Genomic DNA, 23,724 nt, shown 5'->3' on the forward strand with positions numbered 1-23,724 from the left:
GAAATAGATATGAAATAAGCATTTATGTTCTATTTGTTTGTTTCTGTTGTCAGTATCAAACTATGCATACAATTTAAATTTAAGTTCTGTGGGTTTACTTAGGGAGGGTCAGGATAAACTTTGTTGTAACATTTAGAGAAATATTCCTTCCACCTTGCACTAATGTAGCTTTATCTTATTGATAGAAGAAAAAGAAAAATTTTGAAATCAAAACTGTAAATTTTGCAACTTTTTACTGATCTAGTTAGTTTTAGTTTATGCTGAGTATATATCTATTGAAGAAAATTTCTTATGTATTATGATGAATAAATTCTCATTTAGTGTTGTTTTTTCAATATTAGCTCCCAGAGATTTTGAAATATTGTTCCTGGATTTATCAATTCACACATTATTAGCGCCCGACATGGCCAGGTGGGTTAAAGCGTTTGACTCGTAATCTGAGGGTCACGTGTTTGAATCCCCATTGCACAAAAAATGCTCGCCCTCCCAGCTGTGGGGGCATTATAAAGTGACAGTCAATCTCACTATTCGTTGGTAAAAGAGTAGCCCAAGAGTGGGCAGTGGGTGGTTATGACTAGCTGCCTCTATCTAATCTTACACTGCTAAATTTGGAACAGCTAGAGCAGAGAGCCCTCTTGTAGCTTTATGCAAAATTAAAAAACAAACAAAAACAAATTATTATGATAAGGATAAAAAATGAAAAGATGATAGAAAACTGTAACTGTAATATTTAGCTTTACATGCTTTCATAATGCATTTTTTATTGTTTCTTTTTCTTGTCTTTCATTTGTTTTTGTTGTTGTTAGTATTTTCATACTTTGTTATTTTTCACAGGATGCTGATGGGTGTTCAAGACCTTTTTTTATTTGTGTGGAAAGATAACAAATTCTGTGTACAAGAAAGTGTGCAGTTGTCTCACGTAACTCAGGTATTCTTTAATACAGTATGGAGTATTTTCTCTCAGCTTGTATTTTTCATAAATGTTCACTTCATCAGCTATTTATTTGTTTTTTGTTATTATTATTTGATGATTTCCTTTTGAAATTTGAGAAATAACTATAGTATTTATTTTACTGTTGGCATGTTAAACACTACTGAAAATAACATATATATATATATTTATGTTTTATGTGTAATTATGTTCTGAAAGTGTTGTATAGGCTGCAATAATCATATGCTAGACTTGTTAAAATATTGTTAACTTTGTTTAAAACAGGAATGTTTGACAGCCTTTTTACAAAAATTCTGTGATTATGGAACAACTATTGTTAAGTTATCCCTATTTGTGAGGGAAGTTTCCTCCTGGTCACTTTCGTCGACCAATCACTGTCCTTCCTATCAAGCTTATGCTGCAGCCCTAAGTCACTTGCTTGGAACTTTTTCATGTGTTCTTAGAACATATGAAAAAATATTGATAAAACAAGGTGAGTGAATCTGTGAAAGTGTTCATCGTATTTTCATTTCAGAATTGTATTCAAAATTTTATTACATGTCAGTAACTCATTAAAACAGAGTTACTCTTTTATCTGTGTGTTCCATATTTAACTGAATGTTACTCGGTTCTAAACAGAACAGGTACATCAGTTGTAAATAAAATTTCTTAAGTATCAGAATTATTTTTAAGCTAATATTTCAACAATTTAGTTAATTAGAGCAAAATGAATTATCATATGAAGTGAAATTATATGATGAAGACATTTAAGTTAAAAGGTATGACATAAAAAACTGGAATAATTCATGTGTAAAACTTATTTATTGTGAAAACTAATAATTTAGTCAAAAGCCAATGTTTTTATCTTTTTTTTTAGAAGAAACTTTGACCCTGAGTATGGTTCTTCATGGACTTCAAAAATCACTAAGAGATATTGCAACATTGGGAAAACTTCATTCAGAAGCTGTTGAAAGCATATCAGCCGACTCTCCAGCATGGCAGCGAGCCGTTTGTCTTCTTTCAACAATCTATGCCCAGCTTGACCAATATGATGCTTTACCAAAAGATGAAACTGAACCGGTATGTTCTGCTATCATAAAATTTTAAGAGTGTTTCTCCTGTACCTAGTGGACTAGTTTAATGTTTCTTGTTTAAGTAGATTGTAATTTTTTATTTACTTTATATGTTCTGCGTAGGAAAATGCTGACATACAGTAAAGGTATATAGTTATTAATGTAGTATTGTTTTTACAAATATTCAAATGCAGAGAAAAGGTGTCTTTACTACATTTTTATACAAAGTGAATGTAACTTGAGTGGAAACAGAATGGAATATTTTCATTTCTGTGTCCAAGAATTAAAATAAAGAAACAAACTTGAAGCACTATTCAAAAATATTTTGTTGGTTATAAATTCGAGTTATTTCATTTTATTGTCGTATAGTTGCTTTACTCCAGGTTTAATTGAACCAAACCTCATCAAATAGACAAGTTGACCGTGTCGTATAAATATAGATTGTCCATTCTTCTGACACTCAGATGTCAAAACCAAACTTTTTTGCAATGAAAATCGCATATAAATACGAGGTATAAATACATGTTATCTCAGCATAAGGTTTCTCAAAAATATCATTACATGGAAAATTACAACACCTCAGTATGTCAGAGTGACCCCTTATAATCCTGATTTGAAGAGGCCTTTGCATAATGTATCATGAACATGTAGACACACACATACTTAGCAGTTATTTTCTACTTCATTCAGAAATTGACACCCACCACTATATATCTTCATAAGTTTTGCCTTTGTTAATCTGAATATGCACACACCAAAAGAAGGTGCAGTGAAATAGACCTTTGTATAACTTCATTAATAGCTAATAATCCAATCAAAGCTATTTGTAGTCAGTTTTTAACATATTATTTCTATTTGTGCAATTACTTACAAAGAGTTTTTTTTTCAATGAAGGCAAAATTGCTTAAAATGTTTATCAGAAGTGATCGTTTTATAATAACCCAGTTGATTTACATTTATTTACAGTATAAAATCAAACATGCTGTGTGTTTTGAAAGTAGTTTTTGTTTTATACGTTCTTGTGTTTACAGGAAAACATTGTTCTTCTACTTTTCATCCATACTTGCAAACCGTACATGAACTACCTGGAAGGAATAATAAGTAAGAACCACTCGTTTATGGATCCTGATGAAGAGTTTATAATAAGCAGGTAATTGGTGTATTATCTAATAAGATAATAATCTAAGTTGGTGTTTTATCTGTAATTTGATATTTTGTAACAAAGATAATTTCTTTTTGAATCATGTTTGAATTTACATAGTTCTTTAATTTTCCATTTTTGTTTTCAGGATAAATTTATTTGGACTTATTATGAAAACTTTATAGAAAAACGTTGTTAGTGTAATATTTACGTTCACTTTTAAAAACCTTTTTCAAAATATTTCATCATCCCATTACTTCAATAGGAGTAGCACAGTGAGTGCTGATGATGAAGACTTTTGGGAGAAAATTCTTTCAGTTAGAGATATTCCAAATACCTGGAAAAAATCTTTGTTCTTGTCTCCGTTTTTGGCTGATGTTGTTACTGCCAGTAAATCTATGGAATTGCTACAGAGAACTGGTTACAAGTGTGAAATATTCAAGTCGGAAGGTTAGCACAGATATTTGTTTTGGTGTTTATTTATTTATGTTAAAATGCCACTTGGAATATTTTGCTAAACTTTCAGATGAAAAGAAAATTTTAACTTGAGTTTGTACTGTTCCTTAGGTTTTTGTAACATCAGTGTTGTTATAACTAATTCATATGGGAATGAAGTAATTTATACCATTTTAATTATTTGGTTTGATAATTATTTTTTAATTTATAAAAGTACAGTTACATGTATGTATATATTTTTTTAAATCAAAGATATTAAAGCTAATATTTTCTTCAGAATTAATTTTTATTTGGGCTTTTTATGAATCAAGAAACCTTGTATTTTTTTCCCTATTTTTAGTTTTAACTAACTGCCAGAATCCATATCCATTACTAAAGTGTGTTTACTCTTAAGTACATTCGACTGTTGAATAGTTTCTAATTTACTGTCATACTGATAATGCATGGAATATTTTCAGTTCCAAAACATGTTTAGCATCTGCTGATATTGTAGCTATTCTTTGACCCCTAGGGTTTCAGCTTAACATGTTTAGCATCTGCTGATATTGTACCTATTCTTTGATCCCTAGGGTTTCAGCTTAACATGTTTAGCATCTGCTGATATTGTACCTATTCTTCGACCCCTAGGGTTTCAGCTTAACATGTTTAGCATCTGCTGATATTATAGCTATTCTTCGACCCCTAGGGTTTCAGCTTAACATGTTTAGCATCTGCTGATATTGTAGCTATTCTTCGACCCCTAGGGTTTCAGCTTAACGTGTTTAGCATCTGCTGATATTGTAGCTATTCTTCAACCCCTAGGGTTTCAGCTTTCATTAATTTTTTTCTTGCTTTCTCCTGTTTTTTTTTATACCCCTCTCAAATGCCTTTGGTGATATCCTCACCAATGAACCTTCTTCTGACCCCCGCTAGTACAGTGGTAAGTCCACGGATTTACAAGCTAAAATGAGGGGTTTGATTCCTCTTGGTTGGCTCAGCAGATAGCCTGATGTGGCTTTGCAATAAGAAAAACACACACACATGAACCTTCTGCCCTGGTACTGTATACAAGCACTCATAAATATAATGTTAATGCTTTTTTTCGACAAAAGGCTTAGATAAGGGCTAATCTACAAACATGCTGTCATAACTCATGTGCTTAGTTGCGATTTTAGAATCACCCAGTGGCTTTTGTTATAACTAATACTTAATAGTAATTATTGTTAAAAATTGCAATATTTTGACACTCGGGAGTTTTAATTTTCCAATACCCAATTCCTCTTCACTCTTCTGATGCTTCACTGGCAAACTTTAAAGTAATAGTTTGGTAGAGGTGCGTAAAGGGAGTCACGTGTGTCACAAGTATACTGTGTTCCTATTGGTGGAAAGGTGATGTGTAAGGATTTACATGAGAAATATAATTTGATTCCAATAAAGAGGAGTGGAAGGCTTGAGGGATGTGCAAAGAAAACATTTGCACATAGAGGCAGCAGTGAATGAGGGAAGTATCCACGGGAAATACATTATCTGCTTTGGAAAATTATAATCTTCATTGTTCCAGATGGGATTCTGCTATTCTGAGCTTGGGGTGTTGCCATTTGGACTTCTGCAGGAGACAGTTTGATTCATTGTTAAATACATCCTGAGGATTTCAGTGGTAACAATGAATCAAACTTTCTCCTGCAGAAGTCCAAGACATAAACATATGTCTAACATTGTGCTCCAATTGCTCTGGCCATCAACATGGAATATGGGGACCAAGACCCCTTAATTCCTTCCTCAATTTGTGGGGCCTCAGCTGTCTGATTGGGATTGGCCTTTAGTGATAACGCTATGTAAAAAAAATTTTTACTTTTTCTTGTTCCTGGGCAGAAAGTGTTATTCCCTAATCGCTTATGTAAATGGTAAAGACGTATTTTCTCTTCAAACTTGGCTTTTGTGGTGTGAGTAATGAAACGTTCAAATTTACCCATTTTCCAGAACATTCCAGGTGGATTCAGTGCTGAGTAGCTGATAGAGAATTTTCAAGAACTTTCTAGAGTGTTTTAGAACTAACAAAAATTTTCCAGAATGTTGTAGAACTAACAAGAATTTTCAAGAACCTTTCAGAATTTTCTGGAACTTTCCATAGTAATATGTATATACAGGGGCTCATCACTCATCACTTCAGTTTAGTTCTAGCTGCCTAAGTGAACACATAGACCTTTCCAAGGAGGCTTTACCAAATTTCCCTGTTATCTTTGCCTTTGGGACAGCAATAACATCACAGTGCACTACAACAGGAAGCACTGGCTACAACAGACCACATTCTCTGTGGGGAGACACAATGTCAAGTGTGAGCCACTAGTGGACTTCCAGAAGGTGTTGTTTCCACCATAGCACATAAAATTGAATCTTATTTAAAATGGTAGCATTCTTGATGGGTCTCCAAGGAGGTTTTACCATGTTTCCCTTTTATCTTTGCCTTTTGGACAGCAGGGACACTGCAGCACACTAGAACAGAAAGTACTGGCTACAATTTACAGAGTTCTCTGTGGGGAGGCACAATGTCAAGTGTGAGTCACTAGTGGACCTCCAGAAGGTGCTGTTCTCACCATTGCACTTAAAATGTAGTCTAAAGTAGACTATGTAGTCTACCCTAAGCTGTCTGAGGTAAAGGTCAAAGCTGGTCTTTGGTTGGACCACAAATAAAGAAGATCCTGGAGTGCACAGAATTCCCCCAAGAAGCTTAGTAGGAAGGAAGAAAAAGCTTGGGGCAGCTTTATCGCAGTGGTTCAGGGTTTCAAATATTATGTGGAACTGGTTGAGGCTTTAGTGAAGAACTACAGTAAAATGGACTTCAGGATGTTCCTGAAAGTCCATATCCTTAACATTCATCTTGATAAATTCAAGGAGAACATTGGAGCACACTCAGAGGTGCAAATTGAGTACTTCTACCAAGATATACTGGACTTTGAAAGCCGCTACCAAGTAGCGTATAACGAAAACATGATGGGAGACTATATCTGGGGCTTGATAAGTGAAATTGATTTACATTATAGTCGCAAATTTCGAAAAAAACTACTCACTTCTAAATATTTTTGAATAACTTTGGTATAAATACATGTAAATCTTGATTCATATGTTGTTTTATTCAGACCTTATGTAAATGAAAATGTGCAAATTTGCCCGTTTGTACATAGAAAATAGGCTAATTTGTAAATTTCATTATCCAGGTCATAAAAGCAAAGTTTGAAGGGAATAATGGCCATTTTCTGTACTTTTACAACATAAGCAATTAAGAAATAACACATACTATCCAGGTACAAAATTTCTGTTACAAAATGTAATCATTCATGTACTGTTTCCATTCTTGATACATTAACTGTGCTCAGAGTGAGGAGCTTATCTGTTCTGGATGTAGAGTGGTTCCATCATTTGGGTACCATTATCTTGTTACACCCTTGTTCTAAGCATTTACTGTCTATATGGATAATGCCCTCACCATCCTATCTATCTTCTCAGTGTAGGATTTTTATAGTGTTAGCAGATGGTATGTTTTGGAAGTTAACATTTTTCTAAATTTAAAATGTATTTCCAGTAATACTTATTTCCACTGCCACTCTGCCAGTATATCATTTCTCTCATTGCACATTGTTGAGTTTCCCATGCAACACTGCAATCTGATTTTACCATATTGGAGCCTCTTTTTCCCCCTCCTATACTTTGTTTTGTTTGTTTGTTTGTTTTCTGAAAGTTGTCTTACAAATTATAATTTCTACTAGAATTTATTTCATTAAAATAAGTATGTCTCCTGCTGGGACAGTGATAAATATACAGATTTGCAATGCTAAAACTCAGGGGCACACAGCAGATAGCTCAGTGTGGCTTTGCTGTAGTAAAAAAACACACATGTATATGTACATAAGAGTTAAATTTTGCTGTAACAGTGGTATTTGTTTTCACTGATTTCTAACGTCTCGCACTCAGTAAACATAATATTTTTGAAACAGCTGTAACACATTTATTAGTCATTCAGTATAGAATTACATACACTATCTAATGCCAGTGCAGTCTATAAAACTAGAAACAGTTGCTTTTGTCCATGTATTCCTGTTTTTCCTGATTATTCTTGAACATTACAGGTTCACTGTATTCCAGGTTTCTATCTAACCTCATTAAGTGTTTGGAATATGCAAACAGTCAAGTGCAAAGAACCAGTAGTGACCAAGTTGCTAACATCAAGGTGTCATCAGAAGGGGTGAAGGGTCAGTACAGAACTGAAGAAGCAAGAAAAGATGTTGAAAAAATTGATTTTTTGACTTCTAGATTTAACTACTGGTTGACCTGGACAGGTGTAGAAAATTCTTTTCTTCAGACCAACTTTCAGTGCCTTCTCAAGCCTTATCCAACAGACTTGGAAACAGAAACAAAGCAGAATGAGTGGTGGTAAGCTTCTAATCAGTCCAGGAGGACTAACAGAAATTAACACGAAAAGATTTTTGTCTATTACTTTTCATTACTAGAACATATATTGTAGTTTATAATAAAGTTTTGATATTGAGATAAACAGGGTGTATGAAAGAAAGTTGATTTATCATTGTAAGGAAGTTATTTGTTTTTTGGATAAAGTTAATAATTTTAAATGATATAAATTAGAAACAATTGCACTACGTGAAACTTGATGGCTCAGAAGGTTTCCACCATACACCTGATAACTAAGATGCATACATGTTATAGGTTTGTAAGGAAAAGGTTAACTTCAGAAAAAATTGTGTGTGATTTGCTAAGAAGATATACATACAGAATCTATTAAAGTTTTAAACCTTGCCTCACCAGAAGACTAAAGTTAATATTGTGTGTGATTTGCTAAGAAGATATACGTACAGAATCTATTAAAGATTTAAACCTTGCCTCACCAGAAGACTAAAGTTAATATTGAGTGTGATTTGCTAAGAAGATATACATACAGAATCTATTAAAGTTTTAAAACTTGCCTCACCAGAAAACTAAAGTTAATATTGTGTGTGAAAAAATTGTGTGTGATTTGCTAAGAAGATATACATACAGAATCTATTAAAGTTTTAAAACTTGCCTCACAAGAAAACTAAAGTTAATATTGTGTGTAATTTGCTAAGAAGATGTACATACAGAATATATTAAAGTTTTAAAACTTGCCTCACCAGAAGACTAAAGTTAATATTGGCATCATGCTCATGATATTTGTGGGTCCCAAACGTTTTTAATATTTGAACTGGAAAAGAAATGTAATTTTGGCTAAATAAATTTATGTTTCAAATGCTTTTGCAAACTTTCATCAACAAATGACAACAATTTTATAACGATAAAAACAACACATTTGTTCCAATAATATTAATCTTGGGACTCGTTCACAAGCTGAGGCCTAAGGTTAATGTTTTTGTAACTTGGGAATGATTTTGGCACTTTTATAAAGAAAGATACATTAATAACTCATGCTACATTAACTGTTATGTATCTTTTCTTTGAACACACAAACAGATATGCCACTTTCTCCCATGCATCTGAATCTATATCTTTTCACAGACACATCCCTTCTGGGATGGGAGCATGGGTCAGTCACCAGGAAACTAGCTATCAGTCTGCAGATTGCTCTTGAACTACATATCTTCCTCATTCTTATCTAACATTGTGGGGTGATGGTTCATTTGGACAATTATACATAGGTGGCACATATCAACCACCAAGAGGACACTTGATCTAGAGACTGCTGTTTTTGGATTTCATATCACTTATTCTGGGCTCATTCACATCACATATGCTTTATTGTATGTCATGTGCCAGGAGCTTTCAGATAATCTTTTGCACCCCAACCAGAAATATCTCACAGAGTGGGTATTAGCTCCCCTCATTTTCAGAGATCTTTGTCTTCAGTGGGGTTTTTCTCATGTGGATGCCTTTGCTACACTCTTTAATGCCAAATTACCTCTCTTTTGGTCACTTGTACCTCATCCGTAGGCTCTAGCAGTTAATGTGCTCACACAAGTATCTTTCTGTGTACACACCCATCTGATTGCTTCATCAGGTGACTTCTCTCATCTATTCTACTTCTTGTTGGGTCCTCTTGATTGCTCTTTATTGGCCAGCTTAACACTATTTTCCATGGTTACAGTGACTACTGCTCTCACATTTTTTCTGTCCCTTCTTCATCAGTCTCAATGACATGTCCCACATCTCAGCATTCAAGTCCTGCATCTTTACATCTGACTTTTGTCTGGTCCTTGGTGAAAATATCTAGTTTTATATGTCAAGTTGCTACCTTGTTAGCTGGTTCCATCCAACTGTTTTCCGTAAAGATGTACTAATGCAAGGTTATTCTTTAGTTTGTCTACAACCAATTGGTTTCCCACTGACAGGCCTACTGTGATTCATGTAGTGGAATTTCTTACCTTGGTCTTCAATTCCCATGCTTTCTGGATATTGGACAGTCTTAACCAATCCCTTCATTTTTTCCCAGTACCATAGTTTTTATCTTCCCTTATTATTTTCATGCTTGTGCATTCCCTCCATATACATCACCCTCCCATACCTCCTACCTTTCCCAACTGGGACGTTAATTTGGTCCTACATTCCCATACCTTACCTCTGTTTGAATCACTTTCCTTGTGTTCCATGTTTCATCTTTCCTTTAAAACTTAGTCATTTTTTCTCTTAACCTGTGGACATCAAAGGTTTGATTTGTTTGCCACTGATGTTTCATGCACACTTTGTCACCCTACCTGCCTTCTTCTTCATCTGGAACATTTCTCTCTCTTTAAGACATCAGTGGCTCAAAAGGATGGTTCCTCCTTTCTTCCTGTTTCCCTTCCATTTATTTCCTATCTTTACCCTCAGTCAGATCTGGATAGGCTTCTGTGCCCAGTCAGGGCTCTTTGTTATATAGTCCATCCTGCTTCCTTCTGGAGTACATGTTCCCAGTTCTTTATCCCCTGGCAGTCCTCTTCCCTTCATGATTTTCACCTTCTATCCTAACTAATTGATTCGGTCTGGCATGGCCAGGTGGTTAAGGCACTCAACTCATAATCTGAGGGTCACGGGTTCTAATCCCCGTTGCACCAAACATGCTCTCCCTTTCAGCCATGGGACATTATAATGTGATGGTTAATCTCACTATTTGTTGGTAAAAGAGTAGCCCAAGAGTTGGTGGTGGGTGGTGATGACTAGCTGCCTTTCCTATAGTCTTACACTGCTAAGTTAGGGATGGCTAGCACAGATAGCCCTTGAGTAGCTTTGCGTGAAATACAGAACATCTCTTTTGAGATGTCATTTTAAGGAAGATTTCCTTTGAAATAAACATCAAGTAGCTTGTTTATTTTTGTTTAATTGTAACTCCAATTAGCAGTTTATAAACCTTTGCTTTTGGTGAACAAAACAAAATCATTAAATTAAATTCAACTAAGCATCCTCAACTATCATTGTTTTTATTCATTTTATAGCTTTTGTATAACATGTCATGAAGGAATGGTTTTTGACACAAGGAATTCTTCAAGTCTAACATTGATATTACAGCTACTAATAGCAAGAATTTCCAACTGATGAACCAATGCATTCTAATCTTTATACATGTGTGTCTTATGATATTGCTTCTGCCCAGTAAAATTAGTATGTTAAATTACTTAAATTCATTACTGGGCTAATGATGTTAGAAGATATTTACCCTCCTCTAACTAGTTTCTAGTGTAAATCTCTTGTTATTCAAAAATAGTTGTATTATGCATTTCTCTTACTGTTGGCTGGTTATGTGTGCCATGAAGATGAATTTTTCACTAATCAGATAACCTTGGAGAAATCCCAAAACTTTTGTAAAACTAAATGAATGAGCTTTATAATTAATATATGTTGTAGCATTAATATCGTGGTGTTGTCTTTTTGACGTAATTTCTATCATAATGAAAATAAATGTTTTTCGAAACACTCAACATTTAAAAAAAGGGTTAACTCCAAAATATAAAAGGAAGAATGTGTCAAAATTTATAAATGCTAAACTATTGAAATCTTCTCCAGTCAAAATATTTCAGTGCATTCGAGTGTCACTCTACCATTAACCCACTTAATACAAGATGCACTGAGACCTCTGGTGGAAGAAGAGTGCACTAAGACCTGCCAGTGTCTCGTCGAGATCCTTACAAGAGAGTATCATCTTCCGCACCACCTTGAATCTATAAAGGTAACTGGCATGTGAATCAGAAAACAGGTGTATATGATTTTCTTTAGTTTTTAACAAAAATGTTGACTGTTCCTCTGTCTAATCATTTCTGGTTATCAATAATTGAGTCAAAGTGTCACAAAATGGTTCTGAAATGGGTGAAGTGAATAAAGGGTTTTGAAGTTTGTTTTGTTATTTATCTGAACATTAAATTTGTGATTTATAATCTGCATTTTGGTACTCATGGTAAGCACAGCACAGATAATCAATTGTGTGGGTCTGAACTTAACAAAAATCAAATAAACAATTATTAATTTATAATTCTATAAAGTATTCAACTAAAATGTTCAGTTGAACTATACATTTGACCTGAAAAACAGAAATTCACAGAATCAGAGAAACTCTTTGTACAAAATGTTACTTGTAGTGTATTAAAAGTAGGTTTTGATCCTTGTTCAGAACAGTACATGCTAGATTTATTTTCTGTAAGGCTTTATTTTTTACGTTAACAGGCTTTAACTGGTTTTACCATTTCCGTTTAGAATTTCTTTTTTATGGCTGCCGGAGACCTGATGTTTTCTTTCTGTTCGGAAGTCTTTGATCGGGTAAGGAAAGTAACTGTTCATCATATAATGCATTTATAGTTGACAAGCTTTCCAAGTAGTGGCACCTGTTTGGAATTTGGCAATGTGTAAAATACAAGCCACTAAAACATGGCAACGATTAATATCTGGTCGCTGCAACATTTTAATAAATTTTATTATTAGGATTTTTTCACGAAAAAAATCAGTGATGACTAGATATGTGTACAAGTCTCAATAATGATACCTCGTTATTGATGATGCATGTGTGTGTTATTTCTTAGATGTCACAAGAGGAAAATGTTATTGATCCTTTCTTTCTGAATGCTGCACTTGAAGATGCATTATCTTGGAGGGTGCTCAAGGAGTCTCATAGGTATGAGAAATCCATATTTTGTTTTCAAAGGTTTCTTGGTACATTAAATAAATAACTTGCATTTTACACAGATTTACCTAAAGGATGGCTCAACAGTTTGTACACTTTCTTGACTTGTCATCTCAAACTATTTCTGTTTGTGGAAAGAATGCACCTGTCTTTTTGTTTCCATCCATTGTGACTGATATGTCACTGATTTCAAGTAAAGAGTTTTGGTTAAACTTCTAGTTTCCAAGTTACTCTAATAGTTATTCTTTGACAGATGATTCAGTCCTTTTGTGACAAGCTCGATACAGCATACGGGAATTCTTGTACACATTTGCACATGTTATGTTTTTACACTATAACTTTTGATACAATATGTGTATCTTCACAAAATTTGGTAGACTTTTAGTAAATATTGCAAGTATTTTGTTTACAGTCATATTTTTAATTAGGTATTTTTAATAAAGATTCTATAGTATTATATGTGATTCTCCTCTCTATTTCTTTTATAAAGCTTTTACACCCAGATTGTAAACTCTGACAGCAACCATCATCCTTTCTCAACCAAGGCTGGGACTAGCGATGACAGAGTTACATTAAATGTTTTGACTGATTCTTGGAATTCTTTCAGAAGTATAATGCAACATAAGTTTACCTGTTTTATATGTAACCTTAACATACCTTCATGAAAATTTTGAAATGATACAGATGCTGTAATTATGTACTGGGATTGATACTGTGTAGTAGCTTCCTTTATTTGAACCTTGCAACGTGCTATAAACTTGCTTCCTTATAATGAAAGAAATGTTATCCAGAAAATAATGAAAGTTCTATTGAATTGTTTTACATAATCTGTGCAATAGCAATTGTTTGTCTTTGCAGAATTATTTGATATTTGACTTCTGTTATTAGTGTAAGTTCTGTATAATTTTTTAAGAATTTTTTTACCATTTATTATTTGTAATGAACATGATCTAATTCATTAATAAAATTGAAACATTGAAATGGAAAATGTTTACCAGAACGCACTGTTGGAAGTTGTATTAAATGTGTATAACTGTGAGTTTCTTGTTTATCCAGGTTGAATGTAACTATAAATCCAGACTATCTACCACAGAAGGGTTCGTCTTTAAACATCCTTGAGAATATTATCTTGCAATATCAGGTGGGAATTTTAAACTTGCTTCTATCTTTTCAACACTTTCTGAATGTTTTTAAAGACTGGAAGCCAGTTGTGGACGAAAATTCAATCACTGCTAAGAACAACAGAATAGTAATTCATTAAAACATTAAACTAAGTACCTCAGAAATATTCTTAAGCCATAATACAGTTAGTGTTTTACAGTCTTGTATTTAACTGGAAAGTAATCTCTCATCTTGAATAATTGTCTTTAATAAAGCATAACCATACCATTCAAGACTTGAATAATACAGCATAACCCTGCCATTCAAGTCTTAAATAACTGTCTTTAGTACAGCATAACCAAACCATTCAAGACTTGAATAACTGTCTTTAATACAGCATAACCATACCATTCAAGACTTGAATAACTGTCTTTAATACATCATAACCTTGCCATTCAAGACTTGAATATATGTCTTTAGTACAGCATAACCATACCATTCAAGACTTGAATAATACAGCATAACCCTGCCATTCAAGACTTAAATAACTGTCTTTAGTACAGCATAACCATACCATTCAAGACTTGAATAACTGTCTTTAATACATCATAACCTTGCCATTCAAGACTTGAATAACTGTCTTTAATACATCATAACCTTGCCATTCAAGACTTGAATAACTGTCTTTAATACAGCATAACCATACCATTCAAGACTTAAATAATTGTCTTTAATACAGCATAACCAAACCATTCAAGACTTGAATAACTGTCTTTAATACAGCATAACCATACCATTCAAGACTTGAATAACTGTCTTTAATACATCATAACCTTGCCATTCAAGACTTGAATATTTGTCTTTAGTACAGCATAACCATACCATTCAAGACTTGAATAATACAGCATAACCCTGCCATTCAAGACTTAAATAACTGTCTTTAGTACAGCATAACCATACCATTCAAGACTTGAATAACTGTCTTTAATACATCATAACCATACCATTCAAGACTTAAATAATTGTCTTTAATACAGCATAACCAAACCATTCAAGACTTGAATAACTGTCTTTAATACAGCATAACCAAACCATTCAAGACTTAAATAACTGTCTTTAATACAGCATAACCATGCCATTCAAGACTTGAATAACTGTCTTTAATACAGCATAACCATGCCATTCAAGACTTGAATAACTGTCTTTAATACAGCATAACCATTGAATTCAAGACTTGAATAACTGTCTTTAATACAGCATAACCATTGAATTCAAGACTTGAATAACTGTCTTTAATACAGCATAACCAAACCATTTAAGGCATGAATAACTACATAACATAGTTTCTACAGCACAGTCTATTGGGCATGCTCAGTTTGACTCTACAGTAAACATAGGACTAAAACATTATGCCATTCAAAGTTTGTGTTACAACAGTATATTTTTTTCTCTTTCCATTGCTTTATAATAGTATGTTTTTAAATCTGTTTTTATTCTCTTTCTCTCTACATATACATATATTACGTGTACATATACACACACCTGAGACGTTTGCAAGTTGAAAATTTATCACAAGGAAGAAACCTAAATAGTGTATTGAAACATTACATCACTAATTTACTCTTGAAATTATTGTGATTGTATTCATATATAATTCATGATAACACACGTGAAACTTTTACATTTCATTATGTTTACTTCTGTCCCCCTCTCCTCACCCCCCATCAAGTGGCATAGAGGTGTGTCTACAGACTTCAGTTCCTGTGGTTAGCAGAGCACAGATAACTCTGTGTAGCTTCATGCTTAGTAACAAACAACAGCTGTTTCCTCCTGAACAACAGCCTCTAGTTAGCAGGCTTAGATCACTGATCACTTGTAATGTTACAGGTTAACCTATGTAACCTTGTCTAGAAATACCAATAGAACTTTAGAATGTTTTTATTTTTCTTTCTTTCAGTGATCATAGTAACAGTATGGTATTGGTTATTGAATATTCAAAAGATAAACATTCACGGCAGAAATTTAGACGATGAAAATAGTTTATTAGATTTATTTGACCATCAGTGTTATGCAACGTGATGGGTATTCTCTGTCTTATCTGTTTAATCAGTTGGGTTAAGTATTTATAGAAGATAAAGAATATTACATCATTCATCATCTTTTTGATGTGAATTACTTGTATTTTCAAAGGAAAGTTATTTTGCATTATATAAATTTTTAAAATTATTTTCAAAACTCACAGTTCTGGTTTTTAGCACGTACGTTCCGTTATTCAGGATACAAAAGTCTACGAGAAAGGTTTGTAATTGTATGCTTAAATGCATTATGTACATTTTAAAAATTATTTTCAAGACTCATAGTTCTGGTTTTTAGCACGTACGTTCTGTTATTCGGGATACATAAGTCTATGAGAAAGGTTTGTAATTGTATGTTTAAATGCACTGTGTAAATTTTTAAAATTATTCTCAACACTTACAGTTCTGGTTTTTAGCATGTATGTTCCATTATTCATGATACATAAGTCTACAAGAAATGTTTGTAATTTGTAAAAAATGCAAAAAGAAAATAAAAAATTGAAATTTTTATTGTTTCTATCATTTAAGGTAACATGGCCTGTGAATGTACTCCTGTCTTCAAATTCCTTACAAATCTACAACCAAATCTTTACTTTTTTACTCCAAATAAAATGTGCTAAATACCTCTTGGATGAGCTGAGATTCTCTGGTAAGAATAGGGTATACGTGTCGTATTTAAGTATTATTCAGAGATAATACATAGGATATTTGTAAGTCCAACAATATTTATTTCTTAAAGCAACCATTTGGATTCATTACCAAAGCCATGATCATATAACTACAAGACTGTCATGTGAATGCATTTGAATATATAGTAATCGCATACACAAATCATATGTAAGAAGAACAGTATCTTAACAATACACATAACAAAATGACAACTAATACATATGACTGTGAGAGTTGCAGTTTTATCAGATTGTTTTAACTCTCATAGATGTAAATATTTGTTGCTGTTTTGTTTTTATTGTTGTGTAAGATCTGTGTTAACTTATTCTGGTCAATCTGCTGAAACATTTAGAAAACGAAAATGAAAATAACACAATGTCCAGAAAGCAGCAGTTTATAATCGTTTTCAAACTAAATTGTAGCAGTATTGGTTTAGAAGTAATTTAAACCTTTAAATAATCATGGAACTACAAGTTTGACCCTAACCAATAATCATGACATCCCTCTGATGTAAAATGATAATTGTTCAAATTGCAATATTTTACATCAATAAGATTTAGTTTTGAAATAACGATGCAATATTTTCAGATTAACTCAAAATTTACTTTACTGATCGATTGTTACTGCTTAATGTTTTTTTTCTGAAATGATTGCTGAACAGTCTGTTTAAACAATAACAGTATAATCTTCAATTTTATTGTTGATTCTTGAATAACTTGTAAAACAATACACTTATCAGTTTAATGTTGATTATTCAACAACTTGTAAAACAATATAATTATCAAGTTTAATGTTGATTATTGAATAACTTGTAAACTTAGTTTATTTTATGGATAGAGATGCTTAAAAAAGCTATGTATATGATTTTTATAAAAACTGTAAACGTATTTTTTGTTGTTGACTGCTGTACCAAACACCAAAGTTCTTAAGTATATAAAAACTATTGGATCAGTTTGAAACTTATTCAAGGAAATCTTGTAGCTCATCTTCCTAAGGAGTTACGGTTAAAACAGTGTTTGGGTAAGTTAATTAATAGGATTATACTAGCATCACAGAATTTGTTTGTATCTAGTATCCCCAAAGAATTATGGTTAGAACAATAAGTTATCTAATGGATTTATACTAGAATCAGTGAATGTCTGACCTGATTGGTAGAGTCTGTTTTAACTGGTTCTCCCAAAGTTATGGTTAGAACAATAAGTTATCTAATGGATTTATACTAGAATCAGAGTATCTCTGACCTAGCTAGCAGAGTCTGTTTGTAACTGGTTTTCCCAAAGAATTATGGTTAGAACAATAAGTTATCTAATGGATTTATAATATCATCAAAGGATTTCTGGCCTTATTGGTAGAGTCTGGAATACTTTACATACAATTATGTTTCACTATGTTATATTTCTACCAAGAGGCATAGGGAATATTGAGATTGTATATACATGCAAGGCACTCTGTGTGTATATGTTTTAAAATTGATTAGTTTACTAGCTCCTTTTCTTGCAACAGCAAATAAGGACAACTTGATTGTGCTCACTTGTCTTTTAACTAGAACATTATCACATGTAGATAACCTACTGATGTTGGATAATCTATTAACTCTTGGTTTAGGAAGGGTGTAAACTGGGGTGTTAAACTGTAACTTAGTGTGCAAGTATTGTTTTCTCAAAGCACTTGGTCATATTTATAAGTGTGTACTAACTAGTGTTATGGGAAAGCACATTACAATAACTTGATTAATGGTGCTTAAGTTGTATAAGAAACACCTGTTTTGTTTTCTATTGATTAAGTACAAACAAAATTAAGAAGGTTGGAAGCATTTCTAGGATCTGTTTTATCTTCTGTATTTGTTCCGTAAACATGCATTTCAGAAGAATTTTTATTTTTGTCATGGTCATTTACATACAAAAAGTGTGAATTATTTTTTTTTAGATCTAAATGAAAAAGAACCAGAAATAGACAGTGATGAAGAACTGAAAATTCTGACATCAAACACAAAACCTGACATTCCTCATCTCCAGAAAGTTCGTGGGATGATTCAGTTAAGAATGTGGATTCTTCATTTCATCAACAGCGTGCATACATACATTATGACACAGGTAGGTGTATGTGATTGGTTATTATTTGTTTGTTTGTTTGTAAGAATTGTTTGTATAATACAACCCATTCTTCTTAAATTGAAGTCATATATTTAATCATACAAATCTGTCATTTATATGAATCATAGATGTTTTTACTTTAAAATAAGTAACATAAAACAATAGATCATGGTGTACCAACAGAATGAAAACCTAGCTGATTAAATTATTCATTTTATTATTTGTTTCTGAGGTATTATAATTGTTTATATCCTTAAAGTATGTTATATTGACACTGCTGATATATGGTGCTAACTTTATGTTTGTGTGCTGTTACCTAATCTTGTTCTAAAGATAATTTGTTTCTAAGTGCAGTAGTTAAATACCTGAACTGGCTCTCATTAATTAAAATAAATCAGATGAAATAGAACATTAAGTGAGGCTTTATCCTGGTATATGTGTTTGGGGTTTTATTTAAATGTATGCATGAATCTGATAAGAATTTTACATGAATCTTATACATGTGTACTTGTACTTGTTAGATGTTAAATAAGTTAACAGTTAGATCAGTTTTTGTGAATGTATATCAAATTCCTATGGATACTCTTCTTTTGAACAATTTTAGGTTTTACAACCTGCTGGTGAAAAACTAGATCATCTTCTCAAATCAGCAGTAAACTTTGACCACGTGATTTCTACCCACAGTCAATACTTGTGCCGTCTTCAGGAGCATTGCCTGTTATCTCCACATCTCTCAGTCCTAAACAAATGTATCAGTCGAGTACTGAATTTAGCTCCGATCTTTCAACACTGCTGGCTAGAGGGTGCTGCAAACATAAAGTAATCAGAGCTCTGTACTACTGATTAAAATGTTAATGTTGCCTCATGTAAACAAACAAACAGATTAGTTTGAACATAATAATGAATCAGGAAAGATCTATTAAAATTTGTTGTTGTCCTGTACCAATTGTAACAGCTGAAAATTTGAGTGAACCAGGAAATAGTAATAATTAAACAAGTAAAAGGTATATATCTTAGAAAAATTATATTCCCTAAGCCAAATATGATTCCTCAATTTTAAAAACGTGAATTATTTTTATCTTAATTAGATGTACCCAGTGGATCACCCATAAGTTTATGGACTTACAACACCAAAGTCCACATAGAGAGTAGATACGTCATTCAGTATATTTGTGCAAAAAGCAAAACCAATCTATATATTAGATATATTTAGATTATAAGCATTTTAGACTCCAATATTTTTAATGCTTGAACAGTTATGTAAACTATGTATCATCAGTGAATTGTAAAACTTGGTTTTGATTGGATACTGTTTTTAAGTTTAAACTGTTATTTAAAGCAGCTTTTTTTCATTTTTTTGACAACTGTGTGTCGTCATGATTATGATATGGAAACACAAGATCTATCTTGCACTTTGATAACTACATGTGATTTAGTTAATTTAAAAGCTGATGTAGGACAAGTTGTTTTTCTAAATAATTGTTTTATTTTTTAGTAATCAGTAGTTTTGTGTTTCTCTGTCACGTGTAGTGTTAGAACTCTCCAGCACATAGAGGAAGATTTCAGACATTGTCAACAGTTTCTCGTGTCCTACCTGGCTCGACCTACTCGGAAAGGTACATTCCCTCATAGTAAGTAGCATCTTATTTCTTTTATTTTGAGGTTACTTGGTATCTGTTTTTGGTATTGCCACAGATGATATTTTAGAAAACTATATTATATAAAACTTGCCACAGTTTACAATATCTAAAGTAAAAATTATTGTCAAAATACAACACATTAGAGAGATGGTCACCAAAATAAACATTATAGGGCAATTTCCATTTCATGAAAAGATAGAAAAAGAACCTTAATTTTTTTATACTAAATATTTGAATTGTGGTTGATAAATTTAAAAAGATATTGTCAGTGCAAACAAACAAAAAAATTCAATTTTTCAGATATGTTCACTCTCACCAATGGAATTGCCCTATGTTATTTGAATAAGGTGTTTGTAACATGTGTTTATTTATTTTGTATTATTCATGTTATCTTGACAATTTGATCACACTTCAGAATGTTCTCAGATAACTGACCATAATCACCGCATGTTTGTACCCAGCTTCGCTTTCTAGTAAAAGCAAGAAAAACCATTGAAGATCCCACTGGAATTTTTTTTACAGCCTCTAGTGTAGTTTTGTTTTCAAAACATCAGCTACATTTTATCTGATAATGGAAGAAACTAACCTGACCTTGTCCTCAGTGTCCTTGAAATGACCTTTTATTGTAGCTGATACTCAGGTCTAGACCTCTGTTTTTTTACTACATGCTGTTTTTAACTACCCATGGTATCTTCAGGGTGTCAGAGCAAAGACAAATGGCAACCTAATATTGTTTTTTTGTTTTGGAACTTGGCCCATACAGGTGGTCAGTTTTCAGTAATCCCCATGCAAAATGCTGTCACTTGTGTGCTTTGTTATCTTAGGTTAAGTACTGGGAAAGAAAGATTAAGAGAAAGGAAAAACAGGAAGTGTAAATATTGTGTGACAGCCTGGACAGGAGGAATGTGCCACACAGTCTTTACAAGAGTAAACACATGTGTACAGAGAAGAACAAAATATTTTAGGCTTTAATGTAAAAAAACAAACTGATTTATTTATTGAAAAGTTTAAAATTTCCTGAATGTTCTCTCTTTTTATTTGTGCTTCTTTGTTTTGTGATTCCAAGTGCTGATGCATCTTGTTTGTAAAGAAGTTTGACTGAAAGACAGCCTCTTCTTTCCTCAGCTCTATGATACTGAAATTAATGCTAAGTAACTACACAGGCTTCTAATTTAGATATCACTGGGTTGTGATATCCACCTTAATAAGCTGTATATAAATTTATTATTGTTATTTATTGATTGGAGCAGAGAACCTGAGTTGTTTTTTTTAAAGTGAAGATAATGTTTTATAATCTAAAGAATTCATTTGTTACACCTCTGAGCTAAATCTAAAACCTGTATATATCTGAACTGATCAAGTTGCTGTTAGTTAGTTTTAAATTCTGGTCAAATCGAGCAACCTGCACAGGTGAGAACTAAAGATCGACCCAGTAACAAAAGTAGCTAATTAAATATCCTGTTTTTACATATAATGATTAAAACATCAAATCTGTTTATCAAACTTTGTACAAAATGGAACATCAAACTTCAAGCCAGTTTTAAGTCACTATTTTGTTTTAAATGCTCTATGATGATATAAAAGCTTTTAATTTAAACATAATTTATATAAGTTAAGTTTGAACCATAATTTTGTTGGTTTGTTCTTGTAGTGGAAGGCTTAGCTTTTGCTATACAGACACTGGGAACTGCAACAAAACTCTTTCCACAAACTTAATAAAGAACTCAAAAACTTCGGTTATTTCAGGTTTGTGTTTACATTATTAGGTGTCTTGCTTATTAATGTGATTTGTTAATGCATTTAATTTGTTGGTATTTTATTTTGTTTTTGTGTAAAGAAATGCTAAAGTGTTTGTAAATTTTGAATTTTCAAATATTGTATTCAGTGTACTGGATTTCATCATTTAACTTATTTTTATTTTATTTTTTTTCTGTATTGCAGGAAATATTATAAACCAACTAGGACTTAACATAATTGAGGGACCAGAATTAAAACACCTTGTTTGTAACATTAGGAGATGCAGTATGCTACATAATTAGGCACTCAGCTAACCCTACTTTGAAAAAAGCTTTGTCATTTATTTTAAATTTTCTGTTTACACTAACTCATTAGTTGTAAGAAATATAAAAGACAAAAAACTTTTCAGAAACATGACCAAGTGTCATTCCTTACATGATGGTTAAAACAGAAGATATTGTTTAAAAAACTTTTCAGAAACATGACTAAGTGTCATTCCTTACATGATGGTTAGAACAGAAGGTATTGTTTAAAAGATCTTGTTAATGTTGAAGTTGTTCAGATTTATAGTAATAATTGAATGTTCTCTTTTACATGCATTTTATGTTTTCAGAAATAACACACAGCTCTTCAGAGCGATTCTTTATGAAGGAAATAACCTGTTGTAATATTGCTTTGAAGCATTAAGGTGAAAACCAGTCACATAATGAATATATTCTGATCTCCTTTACAAGGAAACTAACTAGTAATTAACTTAGCACAGAGGTCTTAAAAGCCAGAAATGTTATGAAATATATAAGCTAGAATCATTTTGATTGTTGTTGTGCCTTGGAATATATAAAGTATAATTTTAGTTACACTGTAATAATACAGCATCTCTGGTGGTTCTGTGATATTAAAAATTTGGGAGTTGTCGAATAGTTCTTCGATTATTTTATCATAGACTTTATGTACGTGGATCAAGAGCTGTTCTGCATTCCGAACTGGATTTTACTTTTTATTCTTTAAATGTTTAATTTTGAGAAAATATAAGACTTGGATGTATTACTATTCTATTTGTTGTGTCACAATGTGATGTTCTATATAAGTGATTTAAGTTTGGTAATTTTATGCAATGTTTTGTAAGGCAGCACTTCCATAAAAGTCTGCTTTTAAAAGTTGAGTTGGAGGTTTTCTAACACTTGTAAACCTATCAGCTTATATAATTTTGTAACTTTCTCTACACACACACACACACATATATATATATATATATATATATATATACATATATTAATGGTTGTATGAAATTATATGTTTAATAAATTTCTTAAATTGAATTTCGAAATGCAAGAGTTTTAATTGTAACAGGTTTGATAAAGGCACCTGTATGTTAGTAAAAAAACATTTACCACTATTTGTTAATCTTAATATTTCTTTAAGAATAAAAGTTGTCAGAAAAATAAGATTATTATTAAAGACAAACAGAAGTTTTGAAAACAAGAGTTTTTTAAAACTATTTTTTCCTCTAACCTTTTCTTTCTTTGAAAAGTTTTGTCAAGCACAGATTAAAACCTATTACGTACACACAGGATATGCTGATTCAATCTCACAGGAACTGATTTTGGAACGTGTTTTCTTGAAACACATTTCAGGGGATTTATCTTGAACTTTATTAGAAACTTAATATAAACAAAATTTTCTGAGTGGTATTTTATTT

At 32.3% G+C, this 23,724-nt stretch overlaps 1 protein-coding gene across 5 annotated transcripts in view; it reads left to right on the top strand.

Moving 5' to 3' along the window:
- Positions 1 to 23,507, top strand: part of LOC143246587 (gamma-tubulin complex component 5-like) — a 41,457-nt gene extending 17,950 nt beyond the window's left edge. For all 5 annotated transcript variants that reach the window (XM_076493541.1, XM_076493542.1, XM_076493543.1 and 2 more), the window contains 16 exons: positions 835 to 928; positions 1,217 to 1,424; positions 1,809 to 2,011; positions 3,036 to 3,154; positions 3,411 to 3,595; positions 7,705 to 8,008; positions 11,603 to 11,765; positions 12,287 to 12,349; positions 12,610 to 12,701; positions 13,767 to 13,851; positions 16,415 to 16,535; positions 18,482 to 18,648; positions 19,253 to 19,467; positions 20,179 to 20,279; positions 21,940 to 22,034; positions 22,230 to 23,507. In XM_076493541.1, the coding sequence (XP_076349656.1) occupies positions 835 to 928; positions 1,217 to 1,424; positions 1,809 to 2,011; positions 3,036 to 3,154; positions 3,411 to 3,595; positions 7,705 to 8,008; positions 11,603 to 11,765; positions 12,287 to 12,349; positions 12,610 to 12,701; positions 13,767 to 13,851; positions 16,415 to 16,535; positions 18,482 to 18,648; positions 19,253 to 19,467; positions 20,179 to 20,279; positions 21,940 to 22,004 (2,185 nt within the window). In that variant the 3' untranslated portion in view covers positions 22,005 to 22,034; positions 22,230 to 23,507. The remainder of the gene's footprint in view (positions 1 to 834; positions 929 to 1,216; positions 1,425 to 1,808; positions 2,012 to 3,035; positions 3,155 to 3,410; positions 3,596 to 7,704; positions 8,009 to 11,602; positions 11,766 to 12,286; positions 12,350 to 12,609; positions 12,702 to 13,766; positions 13,852 to 16,414; positions 16,536 to 18,481; positions 18,649 to 19,252; positions 19,468 to 20,178; positions 20,280 to 21,939; positions 22,035 to 22,229) is intronic.
- The last annotated feature ends 217 nt before the right edge of the window (positions 23,508 to 23,724 follow it).

Source organism: Tachypleus tridentatus, chromosome 3, assembly GCF_004210375.1.
Source record: "Tachypleus tridentatus isolate NWPU-2018 chromosome 3, ASM421037v1, whole genome shotgun sequence".
NCBI classification, from domain to species: domain Eukaryota; kingdom Metazoa; phylum Arthropoda; class Merostomata; order Xiphosura; family Limulidae; genus Tachypleus; species Tachypleus tridentatus.